Below are 17,404 nucleotides of genomic sequence, written 5' to 3' on the forward strand. Positions count from 1 at the left end.
ACAGGTTCCCACAGAAAAATGTAAAAGATACAATAGTATTCAGAACCAGTAATTTTTTTTCTGAAGCCTCAGTTTTTATTATTGAAAATAAGGTGTTCAGACCAATTTTATTTGTTGTATTTTTGACCAAGAAGCCACTTGATTTCTGGGTGGTTGGAATCAAGTGATTTCAATTGGACCTTATATAAATAACAGCAGCAACAAGATGACAAAACATGGATTCGTCTTTTATTAAGATCCCAAGAGACATTTTCAAACTTATGGTACTGATTCCTCAGCATCACTTCCATAAATCCTCAGAGATTATCATTTGCTGCATTTGTATGAAAAACCCTTAACGGCTAACAAGTGTGACAATGTCTTTCTGGATGTATTCTGTGTCCAAAGCAGAGAAAGAGAGAAGTGTGAAGTGTTATGTACTTGAGGATATGACCTTTTTGACAGTTGTGATGCAAAAGGGTGACATTTGAGCTATGATTGGCTGAGCCTTCCATGGAACAAAGCCTCAAACTGGTTGGTACTCCAAACTGCTCTGTGGGCCCTTGTTTATCTAAGAAAAAATTAATAATTGCAGTGCACATACAGAGTGTTATTCATCACCTAAAACCATGTACAGTAGGTCATTGTGGTTCCCATTTCTTTACACATGGAGAACTAAAGGAGAGTAAGCAATGGAACTGAGTTGTGGTTAGAATCTTCTCTCCATGTGTTTTGCTGTCAATTGAAGGCCTTCCTATGCCAGCAGGTCTTCATTTATTTGATACTGGTGGTCTCCTCAGCTGTTTTTTGTTACTTGGCTGTTTTCACTTATGTGTTGTAATTTTATTAATTTTTAAATATAGATACTGTAGATAGAGTAGGTTGTAAGTCAACTGCTTGGTTTGTTTCCAGATAGGTGGGATACATATTTTTAAAATAATTAAATGGGTATAGCACTGTATCTTAGGATATGAGCTTGTAAATCAGAAAGGCTGCAATTTTACCTTAGACCTGTTACGAGCTCACTAGATGGCCATGGGGAGGTCATTATTCTCTCCACCTAAAGCCTTCTACATGTTGCGGGGAGAAATTACCTTACTGTTGTGAGGAGTATGAAATTGTGTATATGAAGCACTTTGAATGCTTGAAATACTCCACATAAATGCTAAGCATGATTTTTAAGCATTAAATGCCACTTGCTCACAATTTAAACTCTTTTGCTAACCCAGGGAGGCCAGTGAGTCTCTTCATCTGCTGTTTGCCCCACATGTGAAACCAATTGTATAGCTCAGTGTTTCTCAAACGGTGGGTCGCGACCCACTTGGTGGGTCGCAATCCGATGTCTGGTGGGTTGCAAAAAGCAGTACGCTGCCATCTTGGAAGCTGGCAACTGCGTGGGTGCCACCATCTTGGAAGCTTCCCACAACGGGCATTGGCGCTGCCGCTGCCTGTGAAAAGGGTTCCAAGCGGTTTGCGGGTAGAGGGCGTGAGAGCAGCAGAGGTGGGGTGATTGCCGCCTCAAGACACCAGGAGCCGTAAGAAGGAAGGCTCCGGAGCGGCTTGTGGGGAGAGGGGAAGAACGGCAGGCAGGCAGGGAGGGAAAGGTAGGGGGTGGCCCCCCCCAAGCACCAGGAGCACTGCCTGAAAGGGAGGCTGCAGAGTGGCTTGCGAGCAAGAGGACGGAGAGTGGCAGAGGCAGGGGGCTGCTGACCCAAAGTGCTGGGAGCTTCTTCCACCTTCTGAGAGAAGAAGGCTCCGAAATGGTTTGAGGAGGGAAGGAAGGGGGGAGGGAGAAGCAGGAGAACCGCCACCCCAAAGCACCTGGAGCTGCCTGACTGGGAGCTCGAATGAGTTTGGGGTTTGCCTCACTCATTGCTTCCCACCCCGTTCAGTAGCTGCTCTTACTTTTTTGGGGGGGAGGGGTAAGAATTTAGAAAGGGATGAGTTGGGCTATAGTCCTATCCGCACTTTCCTGGGAGTAAGCCCCATTGACTATAAGGGGACTTACTTCTGAGTAGACATGCATAGGCTTGGGCTCTCAGGCTGCAATCCTAGCCACACTTTCCTGGGAGTAAGTCCCATCGACTATAATGGATATACTTCTGAGTAGACATGCCTAGGACTGGGTTCAGTGAGAGACTGCCACTCTCAAAGGCTACAATCCTATCCACACTTTCCTGGAAGTAAGCCCCATTGACTATAATAGGACTTATTTCTGAGTACAGTTGCTTAGGATTTGGCTCTTGATCCATTACGGCAGCCAGTAGTGTGGGGCGCATGCAGCTCTGAGCTAGGCAGCAACAGGTATGTGGAGGCAATTTTCCTGCCAACAATTAAATAAGCACACAGATATCATGAATGATGCATTAAAATGCACCCCTCCTTAAAAATAAAAGCAAGAAAAGAAGAGGCAAGGTATTCTTTCCTGGTCTCTGTCTTTTTCTCTTTCTATCATTCCTCCTCACCACAAAATGGAAACTCATGCAAGAGAGAAAGCTGGAGAAAAGGAAGAGATACATTTTCTTGTGTAAAGTGACTATTGGCTCTCATATTGTGCCATTTTCCTTTTATTATCTGCTTCCAGCTTTATTTTAGTAACAGAAACAAAATTATTTTCCAAAGACATTGTTTCTCTCTCCCTCCCCCCTTCTTCTAACATCCACATCTCTTTACACATCATTAGAAAAATATAACCTCAGTGGCTGGGCGGGATGAGCAGGATAGTATGGGAATCTTGCAATAAAAAATGGCATCAACAAATATTATGTAACACAGATGTAAAAAAATAGAAGGAGAAATAAATGCCCTGGCAGGATTTCCTTGGGAGGTTTATTCTCTTCTTCCTCCTGCCACTCTCCCCTTTTTTTAACTGTCCTTTTGAGATCAGTGACAACTTAGAAGTGATTTCAGTTTCCAAGTGTAAATTTTACCATAACCATAAGGGACCATAAATGGAAGGCACAAGCAGTTCATCAGGTTATACTTCTTACTGCAAATGTGTGGAATGATTAGTATTGGGGGTGCTATTGGGGGGTTATTAAGTGAATGGTAGTGGGAATTATTATTAACAGTATTTATATGCCACTTTTTAACAAGAAGTTTACAAAGCAGTTTACAGAGAAAAATCAAATAAGGAATGGCTCCCTCTCCCAAAAGGGCTCACAATCTAAAAAGTTGCAAATGAACACCAGCAGATAGCCACAAGAAAAGACAATGCTGAAGTGAGGGGGGCAGATTACTCTTTCCCTGCTAAATAAAAGAGGAGCACCCACTTGAAAAAGTGCCTCTTAAAAAGTTTTAAAATAAAAGTTAGTTGGAGTGGATAGGGACTTGGGACTTACCCAGTTAGCAGAGGGAATGGGGTCTTGGAATAGGAGGAGGGGTTGAAAGTTCCCTCCAGCCATTTCCATCCCCCTGTCCCCACACCCTACATTCTATTTTCTTTCAGCAACACTTCTTCCTCTCTCCGTCACCCCGTGTCCCCTGCCTGTCATGTCAGAGGCACTGTTGTCTCTGGAAGAGTTCCCTGCACACATGGCTGTCCTCCATAGATTCTGAGCATGTGCTTATGCAGCTGCATAAGGGTACATGGGAGAACTGCTGTTATTCTCTGTGTGCACTTTTTTTTAGGACTCACGATGCTCTCTCAAGTTTGAATTAAATTAACCGCTCTGGTCCTCTTAGTTGGAATATTCTCTCTTGTCCCTTGCAGTTTGAGTTCCTAGGTGAGAACAGTGATATCACTTCCTACTTGATGACATCACTTCTGGCACTGGCATCACAAAGATGTCATTTCCTGCTTGATATCACTTCCGGCCATTACATCACTTCCAGGTTAATGACATCACTTCCAGTGGGTTCTGGACAGATTGTCATTTTAAAAAGTGGGTTCCATGCTTAAAAGCCTGAGAACCACTGGTATAGCTGATCTAGGGCTGTGGTCTTTACTAGGCTCTGCCTTAATTAAAATTGCATCCTGCTGTATCATGGAAGTCGAGGCTCTCATCACATAGGCCACATGGTGCTTGGATTAGCCCAATTGAATGTTTTCTCAGTATTGTGGCCAAGCTACAGAACAAAGATTTTTTCGAGTACCAATGTTGTTCAGTAAATCAGCCAGACTACATAGTGACCTGCTGCACTCTAATAAGCCATATGATATTGGCGGTCATCAGTTTGAAGCAGTCTCTGTGTGGCAAGTAATTTGTTAAACTGGCCCAGTACCTGTGGTTGAACTAATCTTTGAACCCAGGGACAGGAAAAAGCACTGCATAAATGCTTTACACTCAAACACTGTACAGGTGAGGCCTCTGAATCTGTGAAGGATCTGTTCTTAGATCCCCACGGATACCAAAAACCACAGATAAGCAAATCCATAAGAACATAAGAACAGCCCCACTGGATCAGGCCATAGGCCCATCTAGTTCAGCTTCCTGTATCTCACAGCGGCCCACCAAATGCCCCAGGGAGCACCCCAGATAACAAGAGACCTCATCCTGGTGCCCTCCCTTGCATCTGGCATTCTGACATAACCCATTTCTAAAATTAGGAGGTTGCGCATAAACATCATGGCTTGTACCCCATAATGGATTTTTCCTCCAGAAACTTGTCCAATCCCCTTTTAAAGGCGTCTAGGCTAGACGCCAGCACCACATCCTGTGGCAAGGAGTTCCACAGACCGACCACACGCTGAGTAAAGAAATATTTTCTTTTGTCTGTTCTAACCCGCCCAACACTCAATTTTAGTGGATGTTCCCTGGTTCTGGTATTATGTGAGAATGTAAAGAGCATCTCCCTATCCACTCTGTCCACCCCCTGCATAATTTTGTATGTCTCAATTCATGTCCCCCCTCAGGCGTCTCTTTTCTAGGCTGAAGAGGCCCAAACGCCGTAGCCTTTCCTCATAAGGAAGGTGCCGCAGCCCTGTAATCATCTTAGTCGCTCTCTTTTGCACCTTTTCCATTTCCACTATGTCTTTTTTGAGATGCGGCGACCAGAACTGGACACAATACTCCAGGTGTGGCCTTACCATAGATTTGTACAACGTCATTATAATACTAGCCGTTTTGTTCTCAATACCCTTCCTAATGATCCCAAGCATAGAATTGGCCTTCTTCACTGCCGCCGCACATTGGGTCGACACTTTCATCGACCTGTCCACCACCACCCCAAGATCTCTCTCCTGATCTGTCACAGATAGCTCAGAACCCATCAGCCTATATCTAAAGTTTTGATTTTTTGCCCCAATGTGCATGACTTTACACATACTGACATTGAAGTGCATCTGCCATTTTGCTGCCCATTCTGCCAGTCTGGAGAGATTCTTCTAGAGCTCCTCACAATCACTTCTGGTCTTCACCCCTCGGAAAAGTTTGGTGTCGTCTGCAAACTTAGCCACTTCACTGCTCAACCCTGTCTCCAGGTCATTTATGAAGAGGTTGAAAAGCACCGGACCCAGGACAGATCCTTGGAGCACACCGCTTTTCGCCTCTCTCCATTGTGAAAATTGCCCATTGACACCCACTCTCTGCTTCCTGGCCTCCAACCAGTTCTCAATCCATGAGAGGACCTGTCATCTAATTCCCTGACTGTGGAGTTTTTTCAGTAGCCTTTGGTGAGGGACCGTGTCAAACGCCTTCTGAAAGTCCAGATATATAATGTCCACGGGTTCTCCCAAATCCACATGCCTATTGACCTTTTCAAAGAATTCTGTAAGGTTCGTGAGGCAAGACTTACCCTTACAGAAGCCATGCTGACTCTCCCTCAGCAAGGCCTGTTCATCTATGTGTTTTGAGATCCTATCTTTGATGAGGCATTCCACCATCTTACCCGGTATAGATGTTAGGCTGACCGGCCTATAGTTTCCCGGGTCCCCCCTCTTTCCCTTTTTAAAAATAGGCGTGACATTTGCTATCCTCCAATCTTCTGGCACCGTGGCCGTTTTGAGGGACAAGTTGCATACCTTAGTCAAGAGATCTGCAACTTCATTCTTCAATTCCTTAATAACTCTTGGGTGGATGCCATCAGGGCCCGGTGATTTATTGATCTTTAATTTATCAATGAGGTCTGAAACATCTTCTCTTTTAACCTCTATCTGACTTAACTCCTCAGTCAGGAGGGGCCGTTCGGGCAGCGGTATCTGCCCGAGGTCTTCTGCCGTGAAGACAGATGCAAAGAACTCATTTAATTTATCTGCCCTCTCTAAGTCTCCTTTTATCTCCCCTTCCCCTCCCTCACCATCCAGAAGGCCAACCGCTTCTCTGGCGGGTTTCCTGCTTCTAACATATTTGAAGAAGCTTTTATTATTCTCCTTAATGTTGCTGGCCATGCGTTCCTCATAGTCTCGCTTGGCCTCCCGTATCACCTTCTTACATTTCTTTTGCCACAGTTTATGATCCTTTTTACTCTCCTCATTAGGGCAAGACTTCCATTTACGGAAGGAAGCTTCCTTGCCCTTCACAGCCTCTCTAACTTGGCTGGTTAGCCATGCGGGCACTCTCCTGGATTTAGTGGAACCCTTCTTTCTTTGCGGTATACACCTCTGCTGGGCCTCTATTACTGTTGTTTTAAGCAGCCTCCATGCACTCTGGAGAGATTGGACTCTTTTTACCCTCCCTTTCAACCTCCTTCTAACCAGCCTCCTCATTTGGGGGAAGTCTGCCCGTCGGAAGTCAATCCGCGGTTTAATCTGTACATTCAGCCCCTGAAACTTTAAAGGGTACTGGGGCTCTGCTCTGGTCACCTCCAAAGGGCTTTCTGAAGCCCGCAGAGGCTGTGTGCGTCTGCCCGTGGCCTCTGCGGGCTTCAGAATGCATGTCATTTGTGGCACATGGGTGGCATGAATGGAGAAAAGAGACAAGCTTTTTCCAGCTTACAAAACCTTTCCTGCCTAGCCACCTATAGGTGATCTTTATTCAACACAAACAATCAGGCAGCTGGTTTATTTCTGAGTTTCCATTTAAAATGCCTATTTCTAATCTACTTGGCAATCACATTTTGAGTCCAGAGCAATAAAGAAATCCATGTGGCTCTTGCAAGTTAACTTTTGCTCTGATTCATTTTGCTACCACCTTTTGCTCTGTGGCCTTAACTGTTTATTGGAGTGTCTACCTGTATGTGGTTGGTCACTTGTTTTGCTAGTCTCTGAAAATCTGAATTGTGTCATGCGTAGAAACCAGAGTCATCTAGGCCAGATGGTACTTGTTACAGATGGATATTTGATTGTCAAGTATCTCTTCTAGTCAGTAACTTGTTGCTGCCATCTGACTCTAAGAGAATCATTTGTGCACACTGGCTGTCAAAAGCATCTTCTCTTCTATCTGTTTTAGCTGTCATGCCTGTGCTCTGTACAGAAGTGTTGACAAGACATTGCTGTTGTCTATTTTCAATTTGAGTTTTGATTATTTTGTTTCCCCTCTGCTTTTTGAGGCCACTTTAGTTGCTGAAGTACACTGACCTCTTGGTGTTTTAATGGGTTTGTGGGACAGTGTTTGCCTAGTGCTTTTCTTTGAGTCTGGTTAGGTAGATTTGCTCATGTTTTAGCAGTATATGTTGAGGCTTAGTAATAGATCAGATGCTTTACATACAGAAGATCTTAAGTGCCCATCATCTCCAAGAAGGACAAAGGAAAATTCCTATCTGAAACCCTGTTGACAGTTCTGACCTAGATGGACCAATGGTCTGATTAGGTATAAGAGCTTCCTATGGTCTTATGATCTGAAAAAAAAATTCTTTTTTTTCTTTTAGCTGATTTTCAGGACTCTGAAGAATGGGAATGACTGAGAAAATGATAGATTTGCTATTATCCAGTTACCTTTATGTCTAATTTGACTATGCAGAAGAATTCAAATATTTACTTGGCATTAATTGGACTTCATAACATCCGTAAGATGTCTCATTAATGCTGGAGCCCTTAGAATATTAGAGTTGGAATAGCATCTTGGAGGTTTTCCCCATCTTGTGCCTGTTTTTTTGTTCCTACTTGGGACACTTAACATTTGTCTCTGTTGAACCTTATCTTGTTAGTACATGAACCCTCCATAAACCATTCCAAAGACACAACTGTATGTGAAAATATTGTAACATAAATCCATAATACATTATGCTTTGCAGTGGCGATCTTGTCCTCAGTGCTGCCCAGGATGACAACCGTAAACTGCCCCCCCAACTGACCGGGCTGCCTCCCCTCGTCCCACCCACTGACTCCCTTTCAGAGACCTTTGGAGGGCTGGAGCAGATGCACATGTAGGGAGGCAGGAGGCATTTGGAGGATCAAAGAGGCCACACAGAGGGAGGCAGCAGGCGAGACCGGTGGGGAAGCAACATGGCTGTGGGGACAGCATTCTCCCCAGGCATGCTGCCTGGGGGTGTCATCCCCCCAGACGTGCTGCCCAGGGTTAAGTGACCCCCTGCCCCCAGGTTACACCACTGATACTTTGATAATTCGTTCCAAGACCTCAACTTCCACCACAAAACTAAGCTATTTCATTATCGAAGAAGTTATTTTAAAGGTATTTACTGTAATCCTCTGAAGCCATTCTTATTTTAAACACACTGCTGTGAGCTAAGAGATCCATCAAAGATTTAGATTTCCCTCCTCAGTCCTTCCCTCAACATGTCCACAGCCACAGTGTTAACAAAAACTGAGAGCTCCTGCAAAGCCTTACATTCATGTTACCTATCTTCCCATCTCTCCTTCATACACAGGAGAAACACACAGAGGCATGATGATAAATATGCTGCTATTGACTGAGATGCTACTAAATGCTTCCAGTCATTGATTGGCTTATCTGTCACTCAAGATTCTGTTGGCAGCAATAATAAGCTCATCGTACAGTAAATAACCTAATACAAGGGTGGCCAAACCATGGGTTGCAAGCCACATGGTGCTCTTTGACATAAAATGTGTGACTTGCAGAAATATGTTGGGTGAGCTCCTTTTTCCATCACAATTAATATAAAATGTAAATAAGAAACTCTCAGGTTTAAAATTATTTTATAAACTGAGAGTCCACTGGATTAAAACATAAGTTTAATGTTCATGGTGAATAAATATATTTTAGAATTTAAATGCTGCTGAAATATTGCAGCTCTCAAATATCTGGTTTATCACATGTGGTTCTTAAGTTAAGCAAGTTTGGTCACCCCTCACCTATTGTATCATGAGCCTTGCTTTGCCACAATCATAAAGTGATTTCATTGCATTGTGAGCCCATTGTGAAGTGAAGACCTACATTATGGGTCCACTGGTGGAGCTTGTTAAGTTCCTTTTGAATCCTGATTTGGTCTTCCTGGCTGTTAGCTGTCTCCCACCCACCCCTCACCAGCTTTCTGTCATCCACATATTTGATAAGCATTCCCACCAACTCATCATCTGGGTCATTTATAAAATCATTGAGTAGCACATGGCCCAAAAACAGAACTGTGTGACATGCCACTTGATACTTCCCTTCAGGTAGAAGTAGAGCCTTTTTAATAGCACTCTATAAGGCCCCAATCCTATCCAGCTTTCTAGCACTGGTGCAGCCTCAGTGCAGCCCCAAAGTAAGGGAACAAATGTTCCCATACCTTGAGGAGGCCTCTCTGATTGCCTCCCCACCACAGAATGCAGTGCACACCCCATTGGCACAGCAGCACCAGCACTGGAAAATTGGATAGGACTGGGGCCTTAAAGTACTAATTAAATAGAGTGCACTTATTCAATCTAACAGTAGTTAGACCAACCTTATAGTAGTGTCACCAAGTTCATATTTTACCATTTTATCCACCAGGAAATCATGGGAGACCTTGTCTAATGCTTTGCTAAAATCTAGGTATACTATGTCCACCGCATACCCATGGTCTATTAGACTAGTCACTCTATCAAAAAAGAAGATGAGATTCATCTAGCACAATTTTATGCTTGACAAATCCAGGCTGACCCTTTGAGATCTCACCATTATTTTCTAAGTAATCTCAGACGCTCCACTTAATAAGCTGTTGCCAGATCTTCCCTATGAATTGATGTCAGGCTGACTGTTTCTGTAGTTTCTCAGATCTTCCTTTTTCCCTTTCTTAAAGATAGGGACAATGTTTGCATATCTCCAATCTTCAGGCTTTCCCCCATTCTCCAGGAGTTCTCAAAGAGTACAGAGAGTGGATCTGAAATCACTTTCTCCAGCTCCTTCAGTACCCTGGGGTATAATTCATCTGATCTTCCTGGGGACTTTAAATGAGATCAAGTAACTAGGCGTTCCCTTAATCACCCCTTTACAATCTCTTTAACTATGTTGAATCATGGTGCACCCAGTTCATCATTACAGCAACTATCAGGTTGGGCAACCTTTCCCTTGTGAGAGACAGATGAAAAATAAGAATTGAGCAGATCCGTTTTTCATCTGTCACCACTTCCTCTTATTCTCCATGTAGCAGGCCTACCACTTCCTTGACTTCCCTCTTCTTTTAGACGTAGCCAAAAAAAATCATTTTTGTTGTCTTTGGCATCTCTCGCCAGCCTCAGCTCATTCTGTGCCCTACCCTTCCTGGCTTTTTTTTCTACAGATGCAGGTATAACTTACTATTCCTTAGATCAGGGCTACTATTCCTTAGATAGTCAAAAAATCCCATCCTTTTGGACATTTTGTCGTTTCACAGTTCTAGTCATGGGATTTGCCTTGTTCTCTGAGCCCATTTAAATTGGCTTTCTTGAAATCCAGGGTATATAGCTGACTGTCCTTGGCTTTCCTTTGATATCAAGAATTCCAAGCAGGTGTGATCTCTTTTGTCCAAGATTCCTGCCACTTTCACTTCCTTGACAAATTCCTCTTAGTAAAGATTAATTCCACTGCTTGTCTGCTGAAAGAGAGAGAGGTGATGTAACAGAATATAAGACCAAGAAACCATGAAGCTTACCAGGTGACCTTGACCAATCACCACTATTTAGCCTAACATACTTTACTGTAAGAATAAGAATTGCACTGGGGACAAAAGCATGTATGCTCCCTTGAGCTCCTTGGATGGTGGAATAAGTACACAATGCATAATTGGGAGGCAAGTTTCATGAACACTTCTGGAAATGGCTGTCCCACTGTTGACATGGGCTAGGCTGTTGGACATGCTGGTTGGTAGTTGAATTTTCATGCAATAAGCATAGCTGTTAACTCTGTACCTGTTCTAGGTGACACCTTTTATTAAGATAAAACCCTGATTCTTATTTGTATTATCTTTACAGACAGACAGCTATGAAAAGCAAATACGTGAACAACAGAAACAAATCACACTTCTAACGAATATGGTTACAAAACGCAATTCACAGTTGACTTCTTTGAGTGCTAACAGAGGTATGGACACTTCATGTATTTAAAAATTATAATGATCTGCAAAGTTTCCCTAGATTTTCAGAACACTGAATTACAAACGTGTGTGTGGGGTGGGCGGTTCAACATGCATCTGCTGAAGATTATACTGCAATTATAATCTATATGGGACTTTTGGTTGTGCTTTTTTTTTTCCAAGTTCCTCTTCCCAAATTAAGAAGTGTACTTGAATTCAATGCTGTGAGTTTTTGTGCTGCAAGCAAAGGAAGAAGGAAAAACTCATGCAAATTAGCTGTTAGCTAATATAGGGATCACAGCCTGTGACTTCAATCTTGAATTGTAATGCAGAAACAATTTTTTTCAACAATTAGCCCTGCAACAATTAGCCCTGCTAATTGGGTAAGAAGCACTTTTTCAAGTGGGTGCTCCTTTTTTTAGCAGAGGGAGAGTAACTGGCCCACCTCACCCCAGCACTGTCTGTTCTAGTGGCTGTCTGCTGGTATTCATTTGCATCTTTTTAGATTGTGAGCCCTTTTGGGACAGGGAGCCATTAGTTATTTGATTTTTCTCTGTAAACCGCTTTGTGAACTTTTAGTTGAAAAGCAGTATATACTGTTGTTAATAATAATAATAATAATAATAATAATAATAATAATAATAATTTTCAGTTAATTCATTACCGCATATAGTTTTAAAGTCTGAAGATTGTAGCATTAGTCCAGTAGCAACGAGTGTAAATACCCAGTTGCTTAACCAGTGTTTAAGGCAGCAAACCCTCATACATATATTTGGAAGTAAGACCTGTTGAGCTCAGCTAGACTTCTGGTGAACATGCTTCGGACCACATTGCTTGTCTCCTTGGTTTTAGTTGGTTTTAGATGCCTCTTACTCTTTCCAGATTGTGTTCAGGACAGAATGACCAGCCACTGACCTAAAAGTACATGGAGACTCCACTGCTGAATCAGACCACCTGATTTCCACAAACTGGCCTCCCAGTTGCCAACCTAGAGTTGAGGGTTACATGGGGAGAGAAACAGGAGTGACAGTGTGGATTTTCTAGTTTGGGCACTGGCTGAAGGTTCAATGCTCATCAGAAGACCTATCTGAACAGGCTGACCCCTGAAGCCTCAGTATTGGTGGTAGTACCTAATGCCCTGTCAAGGAGCACCATGGGGAGACGAGTGCAGAGCTTTATCCCAGGGCCCTTAGCAACCTGGTACTAGAGGGTGACTGTGATTGTTGGCAGTCCATTGTAAGGATGGAGCCTAATCTTTCATCCAGGCATCAAAATGACTGTCCCATAAAGGCTTTACAATGTAAAACAGTTTCACCTACACACATACATCAAAAGATCTTTGAACTTTGCTGGGTACATTATTTGTCCAACAAAAAAAGTTTAAAAAATGTAAAGTTTTGAAACTGGCAGTGATTGGATAGCTGGTGTGAAGGAAAATACCAAGTACCTCATCTCCTTCGTAAGAGGTGGCTGAGGACAAGACTGTTTTGGTGGTTGACATCTCATTTGTGGGATGACCTTCCTTCCTAAAGTGATTTGCATGCCATCCTCATAAAATTTTAGGCAACAGGTTAAGACTTTTCCGTTTGCCAGATAGTTTATAGATAGTATTTATTAAATAGTAACTTAGTGGAAAACTATTTTTATTGCTCTCTTACCTGAGACTACTTTTGTGCTTGCAGCCATATTTTTAGACTTTAGCTCCTGCTATTATAATTTTGTCATTGTGGGTTCGTGTATTATGTGCTAATTATTTTTGCTACTGTTGTTAGCTTCTTTGGATGCAGCTTAAAAAGTTTAAATTGTAAAGTGAGCTATAAGTATTCAAAATAAATAGAATAGTAGTTAAATACAATTTGGGAGTTTGTGTATTAATCTTGTCCCAAGTTTGTCTCTGTCAAGAGTATAAGTGAGGCTCTTTGGCTGGGAGAAGACACTTGTGGTGCTTAGCAGCTAAGGTGCCACCATGTTTGCAAAAGTTCAGAACTCTCTGGGCAAATGGGAGAGACAGAGACCCAAGTGTGCCATTGAGAAAAGAGATCCTGATTTTGCTGTGTCTTCTGGGCTTTCTAACTCACTCACACTGTGCTTAATTGAGAATTGCCAGACCTCAAACCTCCCTCAGAGTCATAGTTTCTGACTTGGGAGCCCTCTTTCCAATTTAGGACTACTGTTTGAGATGATTGATTTCTCTGCTTGTTTTCACAGCCAGCTTTTTTTTGGGGGGGGGGGGGGCGTAGGGACAAGTTGCATCTACTTTATATCTTCCTGGGTTCTTGCTTCCTGAGAATGCTGGTTGCGGTGGGGGAGAAAGGGGCTTTATAAAAAGAGGACAAGGAAGTGGAAGAGGCTAAAAACAAGGAAGAAAATTCCTCGCTGGAAGTGAGGAAAGAAGAAAGAATGATCTGGGGTACAAGGATATGCAAAAGACAAAAACATTCAAATTGCATGGTATGGTTGATTTACTAGATGGCATGAGTGTGACATAAATAGATTCTGTACTGTAATGAGTCCCACGTGCTTGTGTATTCACTTCAATTGAATTTTGTTCACTTTAAGTGGCACCAGTTTTCTGAAACTACTTCCCGGTCTATTTGAGGGGGAAAACAACTGCACTGTATTTCAGGGTTATGCTCCAGGGCACGTGTGTTTTCCTATAGAGATTAACTGCATCTGGGGCAGAAATAACATTGTGGAAGAAAGTTCCAGTGAAATAATCCTTGGAACAAAGTTCCATGCACTGTCTTTGGTTCGGAGAGCATTACCAGCTGGAATTGCTCCTTCCTTGACTGTCATAGCTTCTTACTTACTTTTCACGTTACTGAATGCCACTTTCAAGCTTCACTATCTATGAGAACTGAATCCACACAGAAGTTCACATTGGGCTTCTCAGTATCTAAATTATTTTAATAATCTGGGAATCAAGGTAACTTCTTGTAACTTGCAGAGCCGCCCACAGAAATTGGTATCAAACAGATGTTTCTCAGAGTTTTGAATGGAAGGGCAGAGAGTACATGTGAGTGAATAAGAGATTCATATAGACTCTCTGCTAGATGGAGTCATATACGCTGCTCAAAACAATAAAGGGAACACTTAAACAACACAATGTCACTCCAAGTCAATCACACTTCTGTGAAATCAAACTGTCCACCTAGGAAGCCACACCGATTGGCAATCAAGTTCACATGCTGTTGCACAAATGGAGTAGACAACAGGTGGAAATCATAGGCAAGTAACAAGACACCCCCAATAAGGGAGTGGTTCTGCAGGTGGTGACCACAGACCACTTCGCAGTCCCTATGCTTTCTGGCTGATGTTTGGGTGACCTTTGAATGCTGGCGGTGCTGTCACTCTAGTGGCAGCATGAGGCGGAGTCTGCAACCCACACAAGTGGCTCAGGTAGTGCAGCTCATCCAGGATGGCACATCAATGCGAGCTGTGGCAAGAAGGTTTGCTGTGTCTGTCAGTGTAGTGTCCAGAGCATGGAGGTGCTACCAGGAGACAGGCCAGTACACCAGGAGACGTGGAGGAGGCCGTAGGAGGGCAACAACCCAGCATCAGGACCTCTGCCTCCACCTTCGTGCCAGGAGGAACAGGAGGAGCACTGCCAGAGCCCTGCAAAATGACCTCCAGCAGGCCACAAATGTGCATGTGTCTGCTCAAACGGTCAGAAACAGACTCCATGAGGGTGGTATGAGGACCCGACGTCCACAGGTGGGGGTTGTGCTGGTGGGGGTTGTGCTGACACCGTGCAGGACGTTTGGCATTTGCCAGAGAACACCAAGATTGGCAACCTCGCCACTGGCACCCTGTGTTCTTCACAGATGAAAGCAGGTTCACACTGAGCACATGTGACAGACGTGACAGAGTCTGGAGACGGCAGGGAGAATGTTCTGCTGCCTGCAACATCCTCCAGCATGATCGGTTTGGCAGTGGGTCAGTAATGCTGTGGGGTGGCATTTCTTTGGGGGGCCGCACAGCCCTCCATGTGCTCACCAGAGGTAGCCTGACTGTCATTAGGTACCGAGATGAGATCCTCAGACCCCTTGTGAGACCATATGCTGGCGTGGTTGGCCCTGGTTTCCTCCTAATGCAGGACAATGCTAGACCTCATGTGGCTGGAGTGTGTCAGCAGTTCCTGCAAGATGAAGGCATTGATGCTATGGACTGGCCCGCCCGTTCCCCAGACCTGAATCCAATTGAGCACATCTGGGACATCATGTCACGCTCCATCCACCAGCACCACGTTGCACCACAGACTGTCCAGGAGTTGGCGGATGCTTTAGTCCAGGTCTGGGAGGCGATCCCTCAGGAGACTATCCGCCACCTCATCAGGAGCATGCCCAGGCATTGTAGGGCGGTCATACAGGCACATGGAGGCCACACACACTACTGAGCCTCATTTTGACTTGCTTTATGGACATTACATCGAAGTTGGATCAGCCTGTAGTGTGTTTTTCCACTTCAATTTTGAGTATGACACCAAACCCAGTCCTCCATGGGTTCATAAATGTGATTTCCATTGATGATTGTTGTGTGATTTTGTTGTCAGCACATTCAACTATGTCAGGAACAAAGTATTTAATAGGCATATTTCGTTCATTCAGGTCTCGGATGTGTTGTTTAAGTGTTCCCTTTATTGTTTTAAGCAGTGTAGTTGTTGAAATTTCGCTATGTTTGTCATTGTTCAGTGGAGCATCAGCTTCAATAGATTCCATGCTGTTTCCCAAATCTATTCTTAACAGCAGCTATTAAAACATTTATATACGTTTTTATGGACCTTCTTGTAAAACATCAATAGAGGAGGCTTTTATTCAGGAAAATTAATATGTAAATATTTGTGCTTTGTGGTAACAGTTTACCAAGCAGGATGTTGAACTCTAGACTATAGATCAGGCTGTTAATACTGAATTCCATAAATAAAACAACATTATGATGTGTTTTAGGTTGTTCATATTTGTTTTGTAATTTTCAGTCAAAAAGCAACAGCGCTCAAAAGGACTCTTTATTTTACAGTTAATGCACATGATCAAGTTCCTGTACTGGAAGACAGTGAAACAAGAAGAAATGGTACCTTGTTAAACTTGAATGTTGATCAGCTTCATGAAAAGTTGAAATCGGCATTACAAAGAGAGAAACTTTTAAAGGTATGATTGTTGTTACAAGGTATAGGGAGCTTCTGACAATGTAAAAAAGTTGGTGATGATTATGTATAAATTACTGGATTTCATAATCCATTAATTAAATACTTTGGTAAGTAATGGGACTTCCAGAATGGCTTACAGAGCCCCTTTCAGCTGCTGAGGTGCAAATAAACGCCTTGGCAGAAGTGGTGCTATTGAAAGCACAACCTGCATGATAATTGGGCTCTCTCATAACTTGAAAATATTATCAAGATTTACGTATTTTCTCTTTTGTCATTTGCAGCTAATGAGTTCCTGTGAGAGAACAAAGTCTTATTTCTGGCCATTATCTATTGAGTGACATCACGTTCTGCTTAATTATGTCACTTCTGGCCCTCAGCAGGCATCATGAATGCTATTTGACCTGCTGTATGAAACAAGTTTGACACCCCTGATATAGACCCATGCTCATGCTTTTAAATTTTTGGAGGATGTAGCACTCTGTTCCCACAAGAAATGACATTTGTATCTACACACCTTTTTTCCGCATTGGGTCGGTATGATTCCAGCAGTGCTTGCAGATGAAAATAAATTTAGAGTAGTTGGGATTCAGCATTTGTCAATCAAAAATATTTTATCAAATATTTAAACCAATTATTTGTTACCTCTAACACATGGGAAAACTTATACTAATCATAAGAAAAAAGCTTTGACAATGATTATTGGTAAAAACATGAATTTATAGTTGCTTCATAAGATATGACTGGCCAGTACACAGGCATCCCAGTGTTATAGACTGGGCATCACTAAGTTCACCAAGGAATGTGATGTGGAATTTGGCCCCCTCCCCACCCTATTTAGTCCTCCTCTTAACAAGAGGTGTAACCTTGCCTCCAATGTTCATTGTTGTGGAGAAAGTAGACTTTGCGATACTAGTCATAATTTGTTTTGCAAGGTACCATGATCTTTATTATCATGATCTTTGTTATCCT

The 17,404-nt window shown here is 43.0% G+C and overlaps 1 protein-coding gene across 3 annotated transcripts in view; it reads left to right on the plus strand.

Moving 5' to 3' along the window:
• Positions 1-17,404, plus strand: part of TANK (TRAF family member associated NFKB activator) — an 80,858-nt gene that overhangs the window by 41,974 nt on the left and 21,480 nt on the right. For all 3 annotated transcript variants that reach the window (XM_066612085.1, XM_066612083.1, XM_066612084.1), the window contains 2 exons: positions 11,189-11,297; positions 16,306-16,436. In XM_066612085.1, the coding sequence (XP_066468182.1) occupies positions 11,189-11,297; positions 16,306-16,436 (240 nt within the window). The remainder of the gene's footprint in view (positions 1-11,188; positions 11,298-16,305; positions 16,437-17,404) is intronic.

This window comes from Tiliqua scincoides, chromosome 1 (genome assembly GCF_035046505.1).
Source record: "Tiliqua scincoides isolate rTilSci1 chromosome 1, rTilSci1.hap2, whole genome shotgun sequence".
Lineage (NCBI taxonomy): Eukaryota > Metazoa > Chordata > Lepidosauria > Squamata > Scincidae > Tiliqua > Tiliqua scincoides.